A 22,216-nucleotide genomic window follows, 5' to 3' on the forward strand; every position below is an offset into this window, starting at 1 on the left:
ATACATTTACGAAAACAGAATGGGTATGTATTTTTCCAATGAAATACATCATCATACCGTATATTTTCAAATGAAAAACAGTTGATAGATTGAGCTCATAAGAATGAGGATGACGGTGAAGGTGTTGGAAATTATTACAACGGACCACTGGCGTAAATCTGGCCCGAGTAGTATGGGGTAGGATTACAGCATTAATTGACCTGAAAATTATTAATGAGATTGAATCTGGGATCGTTTTATTTTCAGCAGTCTGCTTATGATGACAAATCAGTCCACAGCTTAATCATGGTTTCGTCAAACAAATTAACCCATACGCAGTGTATGCAGACCGGTAAGATAATTAGACAAGATAATTAAAGATAAAGGCACCACAAAATGTGATCAACTTAATAATACAAGCGCAGAAGAGCGAGAGAAGCGGACTGTTAACGCGGGAGAAGTAGAAATATGTTTGTGTAAAAACAAAATTTTCGGAATATTTTCACATTGTCTACATTACGGAACTTTATTTATTACTGTCGGAAGATAAAGACCAAAATGAGATCTACATTACTCTTCTTCGTCGCTATAATTCTTAATCTTCTCCGGCCATCAATAGGAAACAATGGTAGGTTTACTTGTGTATCTTATTTCAATCTCATTCTCATGGAAACTTTTCTAAAGAAAGTAAACGAGAGTGCATATATGTCATGTGTTTGTTTTGTATAGTGCAAAAGTGCAAATATTGTGCAAAGGTAATTATGTTGTAATGAATTTGTTTGAAGTACTTTTTTGTATCAATTCATGGGGTCTGATAATGATCTGTTTCGTACAATACCACTTAAGTTTAGAGCATTCAAGCAATAGATTATCTGTTACAATCAATGCAGCATATATATTTATTTATCTAATTATTTGTTCATTTATATATCAATTTATGCATCTAATGAATTAATAACTTATTAATTTTATTCATTTCAACAAGACGAAAATACGCAGATATTATATTTTCAATCAAAGAAATTATATGTTTAGTTTAAATTAGTTCCTGTCTATGTCATGGTTATGTGCTCTTTTCTTTTCTGAAAGAGTATTCAGTCCCATCATTTCTGGAGAAATGATATGAATTGTCGTATGATTAAAACAAAAATATTAGGGAGATGACTTCACCAGCTCAGTCATTTTGAAATCTATGACGGCATGTATACAACTGTTTCAACATTTGAAGAGTGTGGGTTTACTTCTCTTGAATTTTATCATATATATATATATATATATATATATATATATATATATATATATATATATATATTGTATAGTTCAACATCCGTTTCCTACAAATTCAAAGTTATACATGGCAAAGACAAAAGATCATAATGAAACAAACATCACATTACCATGACAGCGAGTCCCTCGTTCACTGTATACGTTTCTCTAATCTCTTGTGTAAATGCGATTAGCCTTTCGACCTCGTCATTTTATGTTGTCATGAAGATAAAGAGCAAGGCGACTTTGTCACGTAAATAACAAAAAGATATAAAGTTACTTGACTAATTAAGTTATACATTATATTAAATTATTTCGTTTTAATTAATGTAGTACTTGTCCATCGTAATGTCGTAGTACACAATCATCTTCAATAGACCAGTTCGTAGTTACTTCATGGACAATTTTGGTCAAATGACCTTTCATTTCTTTCATCATGATAGGCAGATTTCAAAGCAAGATATTACGTAAGCTTGCCTTACATAGCAGGATGAAGAAATTGAATAGACCAGGTGACTAGAATAGCACACAAATGAACACTTAATGAAGGCATTTGTTGCATAACTTCTTTGAATGCATATCTTAGCATGTTGCACAATGTACTTTGCAAACTGTGAAATACCAGTCGTTCGTGGAAGTATTGTCGTTTTTTGTGGATGTAAATGAAAACGACAATTCAAAAGAATATATGAATAATCAAGACATCAAAGTTGGTGCTTATCTCATTAGATTTTAAAACGCCATGTCACTTTAGTACAAATGACCTTCTTCTGATCATGCGTAGAATCTTTTGATCATGCGCAGAAAGGAACTACGAACTGGCTTATTGAACATGAAGATCTGTTTTAAATAGTTCTTCAAACGAAAAGATGAATTTATTTTGTTTTCTTTTCCTCATTCAGAGATACTTTATTCTTTATATTCCTTTCTCAATTTAGCAATTTCTTTCGAGGCACAGTGCATGTAGAGTTACAAAGCAAAATTGAATCTTTCAATATTTTTTCCTTTAACGTTATTCTAGTATCAAAATTACCAATACTCTGTCAAGGAAATGTGAATGATATAAATAACAACCATTTTTTTCAATACATGAAATTGCAAATATTTGTATTCATTTGTTCGTTTATTCGCCTCTTTTATTTTATATGATAACGGACATTTATATGGAGAGGCCCGGATTGCAAAACAAAACGAACAACAAAACTTGTTTTTTAAAGACCAACTAAGTAATTAAAATCAGCAATGTTTTATTTTCTCTAAAATTCAATTTCGGATATCACAGATATAAAGACAAATATATCATGGAATTGGTAGCTCATGCCTTGCGATAAAATAAGTTTTATATTCAATATAAAAAGAAGAAAAACACAAAGGTATCTTGATTTCACTTTTTTCATGTAAAACTGCAAATGAAAATGCAGTAAAGCAAGTTCTTAATATATCTAGCTTCGCATATTAACCTTTTTATGACATATGAATTTATGTAATTCTATATTGAATTGGAATATAGTATTAATGCATTTAAAGGTTCATGCCATAGTTAATTACCACCTTTAATTCAAGCCATTGCGTTATGTATTGCTTTAATTAGCTTTTTTAATGAAAAAGCTATATAACTGAAATACATTATATCAAATTGCATTATAAATTTATTGTATTATTCTTAACGCAGTGATAAAGACAAACAAACAATACTATTATTTTTTAAGAAATCTTGTTTCCCCTATTCTGCAGATCTTTTCTTCCCGTTTGGATTAACGGAAGGCGACAGATTCATGAACATAATTGATGATGGGTCGACATTCCGACAACTCATCTCTGTGGTTTTCCCCTTCTTCGACAATAACCATTATAGTCTATTTGTAAGTTGAAAATGGAAGTGATGAATATAATAATGATGATGATGATGCTAATGCTAATAATCAGTCAGGAGAGGAAAATATTTTCTAAAAGAAACAAAACATTTAAGATTACTACCATTTGTGGAAGCAGAACAAACAAGTAAAAGGTTGTTGTCATGTCACGCAGCAAACAAACCAAATAAATAAAACCACAATAAACATGCAACTTGGAACCCATAATAATAATAATAATACTACCCAATCAGGAAAGCCGAACCACCAACTATTTTTCAAAGAAAGTCAAGTAAGGTCATCATCATTTTTGGAAGCATTTTAGTGGTAAAAATTTTCCGACGACTTCTAGAAATAAGTCAAAGGTCATCTTTATTTCTCGTATCAACTATGAAATAAAATCTGACAAGTTAACCCTCCCCCTAAAAGGATTTCCACGGTCAGGAGAGGCGAACATCTTAAAATTTTCTAAAAGAAAAAAAGTATTAAGGTCCCCACCTTTTCTTGTAAGAAATAATCTGACTCATAAAAAAATACTCAAAGGTCACCGTTATTCTTCGTAGTAATGCTTCCCCCCCCAAAAAAAAATATGACAAGCACTTCCCTCCTCCCTCATCTATCGACTCCGTCAGTGAATGTTACTGTCTTTTTTTTCAATCGTCTAGGTAAACACTAACGGTGTCATTTCGTTTTTGGAGCAAGTGACAGCTTATACACCTGACCGATTTCCACTCGATGACAACCGCCGTCTGCTGACACCCTTCTGGGCCGATGTGGACACGAGAGATGGCGGCGCTATTTCCTATCGAGAGGTTCTCCGATTCGGACAAGACGACGATCTGTTCGTCGAGGCCGATGCCATCATCAGATCATCCTTCGTTGAAATGAGAGACTTTGTGTCATCGTGGCTGTACATCACAACTTGGGACCGGGTGGCTTTCTTTGGCAGTCAGGATGATAGTATCGTACGTACATGTATACATCATGTTGGGTACGGTATGATAACAGTATTTGTGGGGCCGTTTCATGTCACGTACTGTATACCCAGTTGTTGTGTGTCCGGACGATCAATTTAAAAAAAAAATACAAGCAAAGTTTCATCAATTTTTAGTACAAAATGTTAGAAAATATTATAGAGAACAAAATGGAAGATGATTGCAACTATTGAATTCATATTTTAGTGTAATCCAAAGACAAAAAAGAAGGCTTCAAAAATATAAAGTGTCCGGACACCCGACCCCCATCCTACGGAGTGTCTGCTTCCACAACTCCAACAACGGCGGACTCAAGAACATAGAAAATGTGTAGAAATCAAATTCCCTTCAGCCATTACGTATCGGTTAGTCGAAGCAACAGTTTATCCCTGGACTCTGGAAAACGACACATTTTCAATTATTCGTCAGCCCCGAAAAGTGAGAAGAAACTCCTGTTTTGATTCACCAATATTCGACAAAAACTTCATGGCTGAAGGGAATTTGATTTCTATGTTCTGGAATCCGCTGAACATTGTGGCGAAAAAACCTTCAGAATCAGAAGAATCATGCCTTCACGGGTAAGTGGGGAGCAAGCTGAACAAGCTTATACCTGGAAGGGCTGACAGAGAAATAAAAGTTTGCTTGTTTTTTTGTTATTGTTGTTGTTGATGCTTAAAACGTTTAACACACCAGTTTTAGATACACCAAACCTTATTTTGGGAAAGCATCAACACCATACGAAGCCGTTCAGTGGTTTCACCCAAGATTTTAGAAGTGTGTGACAAAAGAAGGAGGGTAGGGTCAGAGTGACCCAGGAACTGGTGTCAGGCTTTTCGCCGTATGGCTATTAAAGCCTTGGTGTCCAGTTCCCCCTATTTATTCCAGTTTCTTTCCGCCATCAATTTTCTTTTCCATTATCTTGGTATTATTGGGAGACCAATGATTCAGAGCAGATCTTGGGAATGTATGGCAGAGGAAAAAGCAGTTAAGGCTCTGAAAGTAGGAACGTCAGCAGGGATAGACAATATTCCAGCTGAAATTATCAAAATGGGAGGACAATGAATGATTACGATCCTCAACAGACGATTTTGATAAACTGGAATCTTACCAACACCGTTGACACAATAACTGATCCTTACTCTGCCAGAAAATAAAATTTGCAGGACTGTAAAAACTACTGCGCTATGATCATCAAAATAAAGTCATGCTAAAAGTCATTTTGAATAGACATGAATAGTGGTCAAAATCCACCATTGCTCCAGAACAGGCAGGAGTTCAAGTAGGACGGAGCCCGCTGAAATCACCTTTAATTTGAGAGTAATCTGCGAGAAGTACATACAGCATCGGTAGAAACTCTGTCACGTCTTTGTGAATTTCAACAAAGCCTTCTACATGTTCTATTAAGTTTGGCATGCAGCGCTGACTTTAATCATGGGACAGTACAAACAATGTTATCCAAGTGATCAAACAGATGTATGATAGGGTTACAATGGTTGTACTCTTAAATGGAAATAAAGATGATTGGTCCCACAACATCACGGATACCTCATCTCTCCCACTCTTGTTAACATGGGAATAATGGAAGATGCGCTTGGAGATCATGAAGGTACATCCACTGGAGGAACAGTTACCAGTCTGAGATTTGCCGATGACATTGATGGACTTGGTGGGAAAGAAGGCGAACTGGTCAATGTAAGGAAAGCATTTGCAGGGTATGGAATGGAGGCAATCTCAGAAAAGAACAAAATTATGACAAATAGCACCCAGCATGCCAAGGGGTTTTCAAGAGGCATACCAGTAAATAGAGACAGAGAAGACAGTAAAGTCCTTCAAATATCAGGGATCCATTAATTCAGACGAAGACCTGTTCAAAGTCTGAAATCTTAGCAAGAATGGCTAAAACAGCAGCTGTATATAGGCAAAACTAAAAAAAGAATATCTGGAAAGACAGACATATATTTTCGCTCCAAGATCAACTTGATATGCTGTGTGGCTGTGAAACGTGGACGCTCTCAGCAGAACTACAGAGAATGATCCTTGCTGCCGAAATTATATATTTCAGAAAAAATATCTATATACACTACTCAAACTGTGTGACTAATGAAGAAATCCGGGTAAAATACAGGTAATAGGTCCCAAGGATAGGACAACACAAGAGATGGGAATGTAATATGAACGAGTGGATAGGAATTAGGTTTGTTAAAATCACAGAGAGAAGTGGAGGACAGAAATGGATGGAGAAAAGTGGTGGCTGCAGCTTCAGTGGTGCCCCAAGCGAAAATAGCCTCGTTCAGACGTAAAATTCTATTATGCATGGATTAGAAATCCCATAGATAATCTAATTAAACACGACGCAGACGTGTGCTGTTTTTGGTGGGAGGAAAGGTATCGGAGGAAAGGTCGGAGAAGTGCCCGTATGGACAGAGTTACTTCGACCTTCCTTCGCCCAAGAGGTGACCTAACTTTATAGAGGACTTCACGGGAGCGTTTCATGAAGGGCCTGTCAGAAGTTTGATCCGACAGTTACCTTAGGAACGGTGGCTCTCAGCCAATCAAAATGAAGGAAAGCTGTCAAACCAAACTTTTGATGAAACGCTCCCCCGTAATATTTCAGCAGCTGTACCTGTAAAGTTTCTTTCCTCGTACAGATCTCATTCATTTTTCAAACCAGATGCAAATTTTACTGAATCAATTAACACTAACTCTTGACAATAATTGGAAACTGTGTAAAGCTAATGGATTATTGGTTCACCATTCGTTAGAGTTTGCTTTGCTTGAAAACTCATTTCTGATATCCTGTACAGAGAAATTCCTTCCAGGCTGTGCTTGTAACCGATGGCCGCTATTCCTTCGCCATCTTCAACTACGGTGATATCAACTGGACCACTGGGGAGGCCAGCGGTGGTGACCCATTTACAGGTCTTGGTGGAACGCCTGCCCAGGTACGTAATTAGTAACGGATTCACCAAGACAGGACCCCCGGAAAATTGTGAGAAAGAAAATGTATGGTAATTTCTAAATAGTAGGTTTATGCTGTCACAAGCATCACATTTAAGTCAGTATTTACTCTTCAAAATTTGAAGAAAACATTGTCTCACCCCTTAATTGTAAAGATGATAAATCCTGGTCCGCCAATGGTAATTGATAATAATAATAATAATGATACTACTACTACTACTGCTACTACTACTACTACTACTACTACTAATAATAATAATGTCATATCTTACCCAGGGTAGCCACTTCAGTTCTGAAAACTGTTCTACCTGCGGGCCCTGCTTAACATGATTAGCATGATATTTAATTGGTTAAAAATTAAATCATAAAGCAAAAGTAATTGTACTCATGAATGAGAAGTCACATTTCATATTTCTTTTATTTTGTTTCTGCATGTGTAACGACATGCACGGAAGTAAAAAAGAAAAAAAAAGACAAATGAAATGTATTTAACTGTTCTATTGATACGACCACATTCAAAGGTTACTGAAGAACTCCATGAAACCCAGTGTTCATAGTCATATGCCAAATTGGTTTACAACCGTGCGACTTCTTTTATAAAGCTGTTCGTAGAATAATTGCAAGCAAACGAGCTTTTGAATTATCACTTTACATTTGATTAGATAAAATTCGAATACTTAATTCAAATAATTATCCTTTTCTATATCATTAAAATCATTTTTGAATATGCAAATATCATTAATAAAATGATCTGTAGGCCTCTAAGGTGCATATTCGATGAACACATCAAGAAAATAATTTCTGTGGTATTTCAGTAGTCACAACCACTTCGTTTTACATGTAGATGAGAGACGTACATTGGCATCGACATCCGGTGCGTAAATTAAAGTTTCATTTATTAGTTATGGTTTGGTCCTTCAAATTCTTCAATTATGATCCGAAGAAAGGAAAAAATGAGCATGAACACAATTGTAATAATAATGATGATGATGACGGTGGTGATCGGCTTTTAAACCAAACTGCTACGAAAGTATGAATGGTCGTTAGTAAGAAACTTGACGACTGATGGGGTTTTGGTCCTCTTCGATAGCCCATGAGGATGCTGGTGATTATGGTGACAAGTAAAGCGCATAACATGCCTTAAAAATTCAATACTTAACAAAAAAAATCTGAGAGGGTGTACTCTTAAGATTTTATGCGAAAACTAAAATTCTTTATTACTCAGGTTGGATTCAACGCTGGTGACGGAGTGACTTACTACAGCGTCCCTGGATCTCAGACACCCGCTGTCGTCGACATCGAAACGACTTCGAATATCGGCGTTCCGGGAAGATGGGTTTTCAGAACGGACAATGCCAACATCGAAGGATTAGAATGCGTAACGTTTGGTGTGTACACGTATGATTTCGCCGTTTCCATTTCGCATTTTTTTGCCTTACTAAACACATGCATGAATATAATTATATCACGTAATTTTTCATTTCAGTTTTCTGTGTAAATTTATTGGACGTAATGAATTACGTGAAACCTGATAAAATAATACCAATCGATATATATAAAATAACAATGAACAGAGTGACAACGCGCTAGTTTGAGGCTTCCAGTATAAGACACATACGTATTCAAAATGTTCAAGTGCGCATAAAGTTCCACACTTTTTTCTTGCTAGTGCGTGTTATTTTTATACGTTTTGCTATGGCCCCATGTACTGCATGCAACATGCTCTAACCATGGATATAGCATATATATATTGATGATATTACCAGGATGGTAATTTTAAATCAGCCAGTCAAACGCATTACAATTTCTATAGCTTTTAACAGTTATCGTTTATTTTGTTTTGTGACAAGCGGATAGACGGAACCCTAATCAGGGCCCCTTAACACAAAAGTTAGCAATTAATTGCTTATTTGAAAGAAAAGATGTTAATCCATTATTTTTGTGTTATGGACAATTGAAACACTTGTAAAGCGTTCTCCAAAGGGCCCGGGACAGAAAATAAAAACTTGTATATTCCACTTTGGAATGTTTCATCCAATTCCACCGATGTCTTATTTTGAAAAGGTACCCAATAATTTTTCTTATTAAATTGCATAAGGTATTCCAGAAAACACAGTTTTATCCTAAGTTATTCGCATCATATCTGTTTTTGGACCTACACGTGTATACAGTCCACGGAATCTGTTAGTGAATTGGAGAAGTGATATGCACAAACATTATCAATTTTGTTTTATCTATATATTTATTTCTATTAATTAAATTATTCATTCATCATTATAAATCTATAATTCATTTTTTTATGGTGGAAGGGATTTACTAGATTTTTAGAGTAAGCTAAAGATGTTAATCAGTGGTGTAGAAACAGTTACCCAGAGCACGGATAAATATGATCAACTCAGATAGAATCTTACTATTTGGGAATCGTAGATCAGATCCCCAGTGCTAAGGTTTTTAAAGAAATAATTATCAGTTTGACTGAGATTAGATACACGAAGTCATGTAGCTGTTACTCTAGATCATCCTCCTTCAGAATGAAAATATAGCTATTATCTTTTTTTAAATTCATATTACAGGGAAGATTACTTTATTTCCTTTGGTCGGTTCCATGCTTGGCGGGACTCAGGTGTTTATTAACGGACCTTGCTTCAACTCAACAAGCCAAATCGTTTGTGATTTTGACGGAATCAAAACGAATGGAAGGCTTCTGTCAGACAAGACCGCGATTTGCATATCGCCAACGTTTTACAAAGTCGGAAGAATTCCTCTTCTAGTGTCTTTAGACGATGGAAACAGTTATCTTTTCAAAAGCACTTTTACAATTAGTAAGTATGATGTTTGTCTCGTGTGTAGACCGAGAGCTGCTATTTCTAAGAAACCACATAAAATAACCACATAACCACATAAAATGAAAAAAAAATAGCGTTCCATTTATACGAATACATGCAGGATAAAACAGGACTGTCGATTAAATTGCCTTTCTCCCAGTCATTAAGTGTCGTAGCTGGGGATCAAACTCAGGAGATTTAAATGTCCAGTCAGCTAGCGCTCAAGCTAAAGCAGTGTCACGGCATCATCAACTAACACATTGTACATAAGAAAAATAATAGGTTCAATTGCATACTTTATAGCTTTACTTATAATTTGTGAAAAATTAACATACCAATTCAAAAACTTATTGCTGCTAGATCGATTCCCAGAACAAAATTACGAATCTATTCTTCTCTATTAGGTAGCGTTGAGGACGTCCCTGACAATGTATTTTCCTTGGTAACGGAAAGCGACCATAGAGAATCCGACTTCGTGATCACGTGGGACACCGAAGCCTTGCAGAGTGTAAATGAGGTCGACATCGTGGTCTATGGGTACCAAGAGGAGAGGGGAATCGATTTCAATGGACCTTTGATCACACTGGCCCAAGGAGTTGATTATAGTATCGGGAATCACACAGTTGTAGGATTATCCTACAGCCAGATTGATTATGAGGTCGGAGTCATCGGGGTCATCGATTCTGCAGCAAAGTTAGCTTTCAAACAATTATATTTAATTAAACTTTTATGTCATTTAAGAAAAATGAAATGTTTAAGAAATCAATAGAGAATTAGTGTGTCCGATGGGGGACTTACATGTTCCTAAGCCTAAAATAGAACTTATGACATAGGCGTAATTCAAGCTGAAGGAAGTTATGCCAATAATATATTTTTGTTCCAATAAGTGAAATACGCAGCAATACAGTTTAGAATTAAACGCCATACGCCCTTCAGCAATCTGTAACATTATTCAATATGGATGCATGGTAATAAGCCTCGTTTTGACAGTTAAGACTGTGGCAAGGGGATACTGCTGATAACCAGTAGTCCTCAGTACAGCGAGGCAATATCATGAGGCCGGTAGACATCTGATTTTGTATTAATCTCATGTTTAAGAAAATATATAAACGGAAATTACTTACAATTTCAGGGAGATCGGAATCCCAACTGCAGTCATTTTTCTGAAATACATGGAGACAGGTAGGTAACTGTGGTGACTGCCGACACTCTAATGGCTCTAGTATTATCCGTGGTTCTAACATGTCTAACACGTAATAATTCACAAAATAGAACGTTGGTCCGATCTAGAGGAAGTGAGAGATACGATTGAAATGATGACATGTTAAGTGCACTCTTCATTCTTATTCTTAGATCGTTCTCTTCTGACTTCCCCCTTCCACGCAGTTACAGCCGCGCTATACTCTGGAGCAAGGTACATGTTCTTCAGTGGATGAATGGCTTGGATACAAATAAGTGGTGTCGCAGTTGGCTTGACATTGAGGTTGAAAATGATGATACCTTTCTGAATGCCACGCCACCGTGTCCTTGTACCTTTGACCAAGCTCAGTTGGACATAGGCAGGTTCAGCCCCCATCCGGAGTGTGACGTTGATTCCACATCGACCAACAACTGCATTCACAAACCTCTCACAATGCACTGTGTCCGAGCCAACCTGCCAAGGTAATTGTTTATTTATTTTTTTCATTTGTTATTTTTCACTTCTATACCTTTTAATATCGGAAAAGGTTTACTTCATTATTTATCTGAATACACTGCCTTTCAGGAAGGCGAAGTTTAACCAATATAAGCTTGAAATAAAATACAATATCGCAAACCAGACAACGGTTCATACAAAATTATCATACATAAACGAAGAATATCTAAAATTCGAAAACATAGAGAAACACTCTAAGAAATTAGTATGTTAGTGATACTAGTCTAATAAGTCAAACCCGAATTCTTTGTCTTATTACACGTATAATTTAAATCAACTACATCAGTAACAAATATTCCGTTCCATGAATATATACATACATAAATTAACATTTCCATTGGTAGTTATTTAAATGTAGCTAATCTAATTTTAGCAAGTGCACCATTTTACTTCCTATTCAACATAACCATACGAATTCTATTTCCTTTTCAAAAGTTAATTGTGCATACAAATACTACACACGGAAATTACTATTCTTATTTCGCCAATTGTGAATGTTTCGTTTGATTGCAGCTTAAAAGGTGGTGGACAGGCGTGTTGCTACGATTTCAAGGGAGTGATCATCAACGTCTTTGACTATCCAGGAGGGGGTTACAGCCACCGCTACCATCACGGAGGTGTCTATCCTTACGAGAAGATTGGAAAGGTATTTTTTTTATTAAGATCGGCCAAGGAAGATAAAATGCAAAGGGCAAGTTTGAAAATTCCTTGTCTGCCCCATACCAGATTAGAAAGGTATTATATGCCATTGTTCCTGAGAAGGAAGGGCGAGTTGAGGAATTCCATCTCAATCCATCCCTGTTTTCATTGGAAAATATAACACGAAACGATGAGTCAGAAAGAAAAGCTTCAATATTTATATCCATATAATTATGACATGACCATGAACGATTTGCTGGACATAACAATCGCAATACCACTGAGATTCCAATTTTCTGAAAGACACTTCTGTCATTGTTTGTCTTCCTCACCTGGTAGCAGACTCTCTTGCTTAAATATGATTGACACCTCCTTGACACCAGACGCCTTTCAATTCTGGACCACATCCATTTGTAACCTTGCTGACGTTTTCTAGTATTCTGGTAGTCCTTCCTCACTAAACAGTCAATAATGGCAAAGGGACATGGATCCTGTTTTCAGGATATTCAACTGTATCAGTCAGGACAAAGCTTTCTTCTTACCGAGAACCTGCGAGGCTGGAACAATCTCCAACAGGGCTCGACTAAGTAAGCCTGACTTGAAACCTCCAATGTCTTAAAGTGGGTGCAGTTCTAATGTTAACAAGGCCAAGAATAGCTGTACTTACAACTGCACTGCAACATAAAAAGTTGGAATATGGAGTAACATAATTATGTATAGTCTCCACATTTGCATGTACCACCAGTGTGTTTATCTTCACCACCCATACTGAAGCAGAACTCACACAGACTGGAAGAAGACGATTTACAAGTATTGTCGCATTCTCGTTACTCCATGCAGGTACCATATTTGTCTCACTACGTGGCGGACTTGTTACCGTGGACCTACTGCTGTCGCTTCGGTGAGCACGATGATTCCGAGTGCAAAAACTTTGCAAGACAACGACCATCTCAAATGTGCGACAACTACAGGCCACCACCACCAGGTATTTCTCTAGTTTATGCTTCAGTCACATCAACAGAATGGACCCAGACCGACCAAAGCAAATACGTTATTTCTAATAATATGATCGGTTTGATATTGTTTCGCCGGTGTGACTGTTTCATCATAAAAATTTATAGAACTATATATACAATCTGTCTTATTAATTTGGATACATTATACCTCGTAAAATTGTACTACATATAAAACACTTCACAATGAATTGTAAATTTCATAAAAATTCTATAGTCACACGAAAATGCTTTTGCATTTCTCAGGTATGTTAAGTTGTGGCACTCAATATCAAGATTGAAAGTGCAGCCTTTCGTTTTTTCAGACCTATATTGTAGATGCAACTGCTAATGGTGGTGAATCATTCCTACTCGACCAGATAGCTAGCTGATGCATTACCACTGCATGGAAAGACTCCTCATGCACAATTTCAGGACAATAACAAGAGCAAAGTCTATGAAGCGCGGGTACATTCTGGTCAGCTAAAATTTTCGATGAGCCATAATTGGTTCGCATTTCTGAACCTTTGTCTGATCCAGAACTTACAGGCGCCACAGGGTCAAAAGCAAGCGAGGTTTAATCACCTGCCTGGTGACGTGACTGATATTCCTCCGTTTTGTAAATAATCTCCACTCTTTCCTTCAGTAGTTACCGGGTGCTTCGTTAAACAAAGTCAGGGTAGAGGACCTGTTGAATATGTTTTAACATAGTACGCACCTTTCCAAAAATCGTGCACAGTGGCATGGTCGTTTTCGGATTTCACATGCCGGCTTCCCTGTCCCGTTTTGTGGCGTCTCTGAAACAAAATTGAGAATTGAATGAAAATTGTTGTTTTTGTTCTCGTTGTTGTTAGTGTGCTTAATAAGAGTGAAAGTCTAACCATAGAGTAATAGCTCTATGGTCTAATATACGTACCAATGGTGCGTTGAAAAGTGACATCATCAACATGACGAATTTTCTAATGTATTTATTTTGGGACTTGAAAAGAAGCTGAACGGAATTCCTTTACATTGCCTAGACTAATGTGACTGTTCCTTCACGTTGTAGTCACACACACCATCGAAACCAACTCCAAACTCACGATGAAGTCATAGATCTAGTCGATCTGGGGACCGTAACACAACGCTTAGCGATCATCGAAAAACATTTTTAGCGATCGAGTGCATTAACTACAATGTACACTTCCGTAAAATCTAGAGTACGACTAATGAGGAGTCTGTTCCGCTGGTACGTGTGATTGTGATTATGCCCTTTTCCAAATACGCACAAGTCTTCATTCTCTTTGTCATCCATATTTTTTCATGTCTTCTAATGATAACAGCGCTGGGAAATGGCGACCCCCATATTGCAACTCTTGACTCGACCATGTACACATTCAACGGGCACGGTGAATACACCATGATGAACGCACTAAACGGGACTTTCATCTTGCAAGCAAGAACCGCACCTCTCTCGGGTAAGCTTGATCCATCCCGTTTCACCCTTCATCATGTTCATGCCCTCTAGTTATATGATATTTAGTTGTCTTTGACCACTCCCTTAAACAAATCATAGTTCTCCATTCATTCATGAATTGCAGCTTAAGTCTTATAATCTAGTCATAGAAGATTGTCGATAGTCAAAATGACAACTATGAAGTCATACCAGTCATATCAAGTATATCATATCATTATATTTCAGTTATGTCATATGTCCATGCACCTCTTGCATCTAGTTTCATGAAACTAGACGTCAGATGCTTTCGTCTGTAATAACCTTGTGGAAACTAACTAGTCTATATAAATCATTAGTAAGGACGTATTAGCTTCCGATTCATCTCAGGAGCTAAAAAAAAATTGGAAACATGATATATTCACATAAATCACTTTTAAAGTATATTGAATATCCGCGGAAACAAATTAGAGAGACGAAAATGACAAAAGGGGATCATATAATTTTTCTTTCTATTACACCTTCTCCCTATAGGAATCCCTTTAGCCACAGTGTTCATAGCTGTCGCTGCCAGGTACGGTGATAGTGACATTATCCATGTTCAAACCAATGAACGCAGGGTTCTTGATGCGTACGTCCAACAAGTCGGAGATGAACAGAATTTCACGAGGATTGACTTCACGCAAGCTCCTCGATGGGCATTCCAAGGTAACAAAGTGTTCCAATTTGACAGTCAAATGGAACCCCTTGCAGGAACTCACATTCACTGAGCCAAATAAATGAAACAATAACAATAAAAATATATAATCATGATCCAGTCAAAATTTTAAAAGGCCAAGCCAATCCCTCCCCTCCACAAAAAGTTATATAGAACAACTAGCATGATATGTTTTTTTTCAATATATACATGTATGAAGTCAGACACTGATAGGGTTCGTAGTGACTCTTAGATCAGCACTGTCAAATTGTGAGATCAACAGAGTGAAGAACACCATATTGATTGTGTTTGATGTCGAATGTAGTAATTTGTTATTGCATTCCGATCATTGTCCGTTCCTTGCCAGGTGTTTCGGTGACTGGTCGCAATATTACCTCAGATGGAATCCTTATTGCTTTCGACGATGGGGTAGGACTGACCTTGAAGGAATCAGAAGGGGCTATGAGTATCTTCCTTGTCGTTCCGGACTCCTTCCGGAATCAAACGCAAGGTCTGATGGGAACGTGGAATGGTGATTCCAGTGACGATTTTCTGACCCCTCAGGGAAATCTGTTGTCACCTGATTTGACTACTGAACAGCTACACGACCAATTCGGGCTACAATGTAAGTTTGCTAGACGATTCCAAATATCAAAGTCTTAATTTCACTTTGTTAAGGTATATAATTTAACCACTGCTTTCCAAAAAATCCGAAGCAGTAACAAAAGAATACACATCTTATTTGAACTATTTGTTATTAGTGATAATGCTCATTACTATTAACGTGCTATTTCTTATGAGTATTATTCATTATAATTTTTTTCTCAAAAAGAATATGTTCTTCATCAATATGATTAATCATAGATTACGCCTACATGTAATTTGTTATACTCTACATACTCTCGTTCTTTTATGGCAAGTATAACTGTATAAAAAATAGCGTAGACGTTGAGAGTAGCGTTAAGTTTAGACTTTGACTTGTTCAGGATTTATACAAGGTATCAGGTATGAAGTCAGGAATTGCTTGACGTACGCTATACAATTGAGTACATGAATGGTAATCTATTTTTTTTTGGCACAGGGGAGATCGATGCACGAGAATCGTTGTTCTTCTACGAAACTGGCACCGACCACGAATCCGTTACGGATCGCACCTACCGTCCCATCTTTGAGCCAGTCACAAACCCCTTACTTAATCAAACCCAGGTGGAGGATGTCTGCGGTACGAATCAGTTCTGTATTTTCGACTACCAGACTACGGGTTCGCAGAACTTTGCCGAGAATTCCGTAGAGGAATTTGACCAGTATGAAGAGGCCGTCGACAATCGGGAGGCATTCGGTAAGTTAGTTCATGTCACTTGCGTGTAAAGACGTATCGCATTTAGCCTATACCTTGCTTGGGGACGTTTTCTAAATCATGACTCTGCTTTGCATTCTAAACAATTAAGAACCTAATAAGACGTTCTCGTTTCCTGTTCAGTGAGCTGCCCAACTCTTTCCGCCCCTGCTAATGGAAGTGCCATCGTAACGACCTACGTAGCAGGGGGTGTCGCCAGATTTGTATGTGATAGTGGGTTCGAACCGAGTCACGTGACCAACCTAACCTGCCAATCAAATGGAACGTGGACTGCTGGTGATACTCCAACGTGTATCGAGGTTTTCGTGCCGACGACCATTGCGATCTCTATGCCGACGTCTGGAATGACCTCTCAAGCTGCCAGAACAACACTGCTATCATCCTTTGGTCCGACTGAAACAAAGACTTCCCAAGACACAGCAACTCCAGCAACATCTACTGCTACCTATCGAGGAACTTCTCCACCTCAAGGAGAGACCAGATCTACAGAACAGTATGTAACAGATGACACTACGACATCCCCACAGTTGACCACGATACTGAAGAAGGTAGACGATGGTAGGTTTTATCGAGACATGTCCGGTTGTCTGAGCGAGGGTGCATGAGCGATTATATGAGTATGTGTGCGCGCGCGTGTGTGTGAGTGGATGTGTTGGGCTTTGTGTGCTCTTATTTCTGTCACTCCATCAACAAAGGTGAATCTATTTAGATACAACATCATAGTGACAATGATCTTCGGAAGCAATGATTTCCAAACTGACATTGTCCTTGCTGTAATCTAATGACACGAGTCTCACTTTGAGGTTACATTTTACAACGGATTAGAGTCAAAGCTTGGTTGTGTTTTAAAACACTGGATTTAAATGTACGCCCTCAGTGTGTGCTTTTCTAACCTTTTCTACAGCTCTTCCCACATGGTCGATCGTAGTAATATCTCTTGGATCCGTTCTTGTTGTCGCTGCTATCGGGATTATTATCGGCAACATATGTCACAAGAAAAGGTATGAATTCCCTTTTAATCAAGATATTTAAAAAGAAACTAGTCGCTTACTAAATCTATTGAAATGAGGCTCTACTCCAACGCAATTTTAATATGTTATAGTTTTAAAGACATTTTCGTTCACATGACAAAATTATATCATAAAAATTAAGGGATATGAAATTTGTAAAAACGAAAATCTGGACTGAAAATGAAGAAAACGTCATTCCGTTACCACCACCGTCATTATTTCCACTATCATTATCACCGTTGTCAGTAGTTTTGTTATTATTAAAATTAAAGAATTCACTATAATTTCATCACCTTAAACTGATTAAAGTAATTTTGATTTAACTCGGTTGCCATATTCTTGTAAGCGCTTTGGGCCATTCCGGGAAAAGCGCAGTATATAAATAATAATAATAATAATATTTTCGGGGATTGAAATTATAAGCCAATGAGTTTCATTGTGCTGATGAAATCGTATCAATTTTTCGACACACACAAAATATTTTTATTCAAACTACTTTGATAGGGAAAGAGGGGGAGAAAAGAGTGTTATTTTTACATTATGAGAAAATTACTTTTGGATTTGCGTGGAAGGTGGAGATTTTGTCAATATGATATTTATATTTGTATATATGTAGACTTCATTCACATTGCGATGATTCTGTTTAGGGCCTTTATTTTTGATGAATTCTAATCAAAGAATTTGTGTTTCTTTCATTCTCTGTCTTTTAATCGACAGTGTGACACCTACTAATAGCCAGGAATTTGCTCACCCAAATCCTACATTCGTAAAGTAAGTCGTTATAATATCTTACGCTCCATTTACACTGGTATAACTGATTCCACAACAGAAAGAGCTGTTGAGTTATTAAGGATGAAATGCCTTCTGTCGGTTTAAAATAGATGCGCTTGGTGTGACTATCGCATTCAACTTTATTGGTGGGCAATTAAACATGCAAAAATGAAAGAGAAAAGGAAATTAAACAAAATTAATACCAAAATTAAAAATCATGAATCATGACAATAATGGTAAAATTTACGCTCGATTTTGTAACGCATTTTATTTCCATGGGCTTCATTCATAGCATAGGTAAATCTCTGAGGCAATATATATAATTTATAACTGTTTAAAATTTGATGAGGTATTAAGATAGTATCTGGTCGTCGGCGGGGTATATTTCAGACGGGTAAGAAGTAACTAAAGGTATATAGGTACATTTTCCAAACTCACACAAAAACAGTTGGATAGACCTCCGTCAACGTTTTACAGCGACTCTTTTATCAGTACTTTCCAGTACTATTGTCTACCCTTTCTTCTTTTCTGATTGTGATCACTTGAAAAAATGATAGGACCCCCCCCCCCGTCCTCTGCACCCGCCCCTTGTACTCAGCGTAAGTGATTTGCGCTTGGGTAAAAATTTTCTGTAAAGTTATTACTTTCAATCTCCTATTCATTTATTTCCATTTGTTTGTTTATTTATTACTCAATTTATTTATTCATTCATTTATCAAGTTTTCATTATTTATTTTTCCTTTATTATTTTTGTTTAATATTTCCCCAACTTGCCTCTTTTCACCCATTGTCCGCCCCTCATTCTCTTTAGTATATTCTTTTCTTCTCTCTCTCTCTTGCAGGACTGACATGGGGTAGCCATCGATTCCCTGTCGGAGAGTACAGGTTTCAAGACCGTAGACAGTCCCTACCCACGCACCCCACAGTACAGTACCCAAGTAGCACACGAAGATCAAATCTATCATTGAATTGTTATGTCTACATCCGTCCAACATCTGCGAAAGAATTTTTTTTATGGACTTATAAATTGAATACTTTTTATTGCTCAGTACACAACCAAAAAATATAAAAAGACTTCACCTAATCGTGTTGATGATATCAAAGTAAATAGAGAGTTTTCGCAATTGTAAAGGGACGGATTCTGAAAAGATATTGAAAATGCTAGTCAAATCACAACGGACAGCTGAGAGGTTTTTGCCGAAAGTTGGTGGACCGGGAAAGCCGATCGTCCTAAGATTCGGGCCGAACGAAAAATTGAAAAATATATCAGTTTTCAGAGTCCAGGAGGACACTGCTGTTTTGATCCACCGATTTTCGACAAAGACTACATTGTCATGAAGTGCTTTTGACAATAGAATATCTGAGATCTAGAAGGCGCCTCCGGAGTGCTTGCGAAAACTCTCGTATAACAAGTAGAGTAACAAAATGTTGAGAGCTATGCAGTGAATTGTGTACTGTAACGTTTCTCTTCGTAGTCCTCACCCCCCGTCCTTCATGAATTCATGGAATTCAGTATGGGAAATAACTATGTTTGCCTTACATCAGATTTACAGTTCAATAAATATGAAACGGGTACAGTCACTTTAATAGGCTGTTCATCTATACATGATTGCTCTTGAATGTCCCATTTGCATGAACTTGATCCGTGAACTTTAAAAGTGACTACGACGTTTCAAAAATTTAACCTTGGCTAAGATTTCGATAATGATTTCCTAAAACATCGCTTAGTTCATTGACCCTAATTGGCATTTGACCTTGATCATGTGAGCTGAAACTCAAGCAAGATGTTTAATGATACTTGGTTACCATGTCCAAGTTGAACTAGGTCCATATACTTTCTAACTTGTGATGCCATTTCAAAAAATTAACCATAGTTAAGATTTTAATACTAACTACGCCACCGTCATCTGAAAAGCGGCGCATATTCTCGCTCTGCTATGCAGGCGAGACAAAAAACCTTTTGTATTCGTTAACTGTATGAAACATGTATTTTATATGCTCAATAAAGAAGTCTTATATTACGATTCAGATAAAAATCAGATGCATCCTTCGTGATAATTTATATTTTCTAATTTCAGGCTGACAAAAAAAGGGTGCAACGGGAAACAATTGTACTTTCATAGTATCATCATAAATAGAGGTAGACCTACTTAACGCCTATATTGCGTTAAAATAACCATAGACAGCTGCGTTGTAAACAATTATTTTTCATGATTCTCTTTATACTTCTCCAAAATATAGGTGGAAATGTTTTAGATATCCTATTCCAAAATGTCAACAGAAATTACCAAAACGAATTATTATAGAAGGCGAGATAGTTTCAAATGAAATGAAACTTGCTTGTTATTTTATCAAAATAAATACCACTCTTAACGATATACAATGTAATGACCAAATTTAGAACACAGCGTATAATGAAACAACGCTATAGCGTTTAGTTTCTCACTTGTAAATGAAGACATGGTAGATAATATTTTTTTTTAATTCGTTAAAAGAATCGAAAGCGTGCCTTTTGGATGAAATAGGAGGGAAACCGTTAAAAATGTCAATTCAAAATATTTTACAACACATTACAGATTCTATCAACCAATTTGAAGAGCGTTTATCCTGATGGATGGAACTGCGCAAAAGTCTCACCCATTCATGGAAAAGTGTCACTTCAAATTTTAAGGTTAATTCCACCCAAAAAAGATGTTGATTTGGATAAATAGAGAAAAATCAAACTAGCATAACGCTGAAAATTTCATCAAAATCGGCTGTAAGATAAGGAAGGTTTGACATTTTGAATTTTCGCTTATTTCTCACCGTGATGCACAATTCAGCGACATGTAAATGAGACAGTCGACGATGTCCTTCACTCACTATTTTTTTAATTGATTGAATTATACAATATTTCATTCATTTTTATATTTGACAATAAGGACCAACTTAACTCAACCATGTAATATTAATAATACGGATTCCACATGTTCAGGGAGGAATTAATCTTTGTTTCACTTTTACAATGAGGCGAAAATTAGAATATTTCATATAATAAGATACATGAGAAATAGTGAGTAGATGACGTCATTAGTCTACTTAATCCCATACCAACCAAGATGTGCATAACTGTTTTGTGAAATTAAGCAAAAATTTAAAATATCATAACTTTCTTATTTTACATCCGAATTTGATTAAATTTTTGGTGTTATGCTTGTTGGATTTTTCTCGTTTTATTCAATACATTTTTTTTTTTGGGGGGGGGGGTGGACTTGTCCCCACGATAAGCAAAGTAATTGACAGACATGCCAAAATCTACGGTTATCTCACAAAAAAGTTAATCTTGAATAAAGCTCAGTTTCGTTTCCGACCGTGTAACTCAACCGCATCCGCTTTATCTTCAATGACGGATCACTGGTCTAAAATAATTAAGACGATGGTCAGATTGTGTGTATGCTGCCTTTATTGAGCTCTATTAATGAATGTAGGCCTACTGCTAATGCTACAATCACATTTCCCCTACGACAGCCGTAAGGCGAGTGGAAAACAGCCGTTTTATTAATATCTATTCAAACCATTTGAGCTGGTGCATAAAATGCTAAAACGGCTATTTTCGACTCGCCATACGGCCGCCGTAGGGGGCCATTCTTAGTTAGGTCGTTAATTAGGTCCAGAAAGAGAAGCGGACCTAATATGGATCCTTGTGGTACTCCGATATACACACTGTTTTCCAGAAATATTGGACACATTGCGACCTCATATTCAGATACGAATCAATCCATCTCAGT

The 22,216-nt window shown here is 36.9% G+C and overlaps 1 protein-coding gene across 1 annotated transcript; it reads left to right on the plus strand.

Moving 5' to 3' along the window:
• The first annotated feature begins 346 nt into the window (after positions 1-346).
• LOC121431935 (sushi domain-containing protein 2-like) lies at positions 347-20,427 on the plus strand. The gene is made up of 18 exons (XM_041629714.1): positions 347-607; positions 2,980-3,107; positions 3,764-4,063; positions 6,877-7,014; positions 8,256-8,418; positions 9,604-9,852; positions 10,260-10,548; positions 11,242-11,517; positions 12,065-12,197; positions 13,031-13,175; positions 14,505-14,639; positions 15,149-15,322; positions 15,679-15,936; positions 16,393-16,650; positions 16,792-17,226; positions 17,573-17,669; positions 18,396-18,449; positions 19,292-20,427. The coding sequence occupies exons 1-18, from the start codon at positions 538-540 to the stop codon at positions 19,305-19,307; spliced, it is 3,318 nt and encodes a 1,105-aa protein (XP_041485648.1). The 5' UTR covers positions 347-537; the 3' UTR covers positions 19,308-20,427.
• The last annotated feature ends 1,789 nt before the right edge of the window (positions 20,428-22,216 follow it).

Source organism: Lytechinus variegatus, chromosome 18, assembly GCF_018143015.1.
Source record: "Lytechinus variegatus isolate NC3 chromosome 18, Lvar_3.0, whole genome shotgun sequence".
Taxonomy (NCBI): Eukaryota; Metazoa; Echinodermata; class Echinoidea; order Temnopleuroida; family Toxopneustidae; genus Lytechinus; species Lytechinus variegatus.

Coding starts and splice junctions, on each gene's coding strand:
- LOC121431935 (XM_041629714.1), top strand. CDS start 538: ATGAGATCTACATTACTCTTCTTCGTCGCTATAATTCTTAATCTTCTC. Junction 15,323..15,678: donor TCCTCGATGGGCATTCCAAG/GTAACAAAGTGT, acceptor GTTCCTTGCCAG/GTGTTTCGGTGACTGGTCGC. Junction 15,937..16,392: donor CGACCAATTCGGGCTACAAT/GTAAGTTTGCTA, acceptor TTTTTGGCACAG/GGGAGATCGATGCACGAGAA.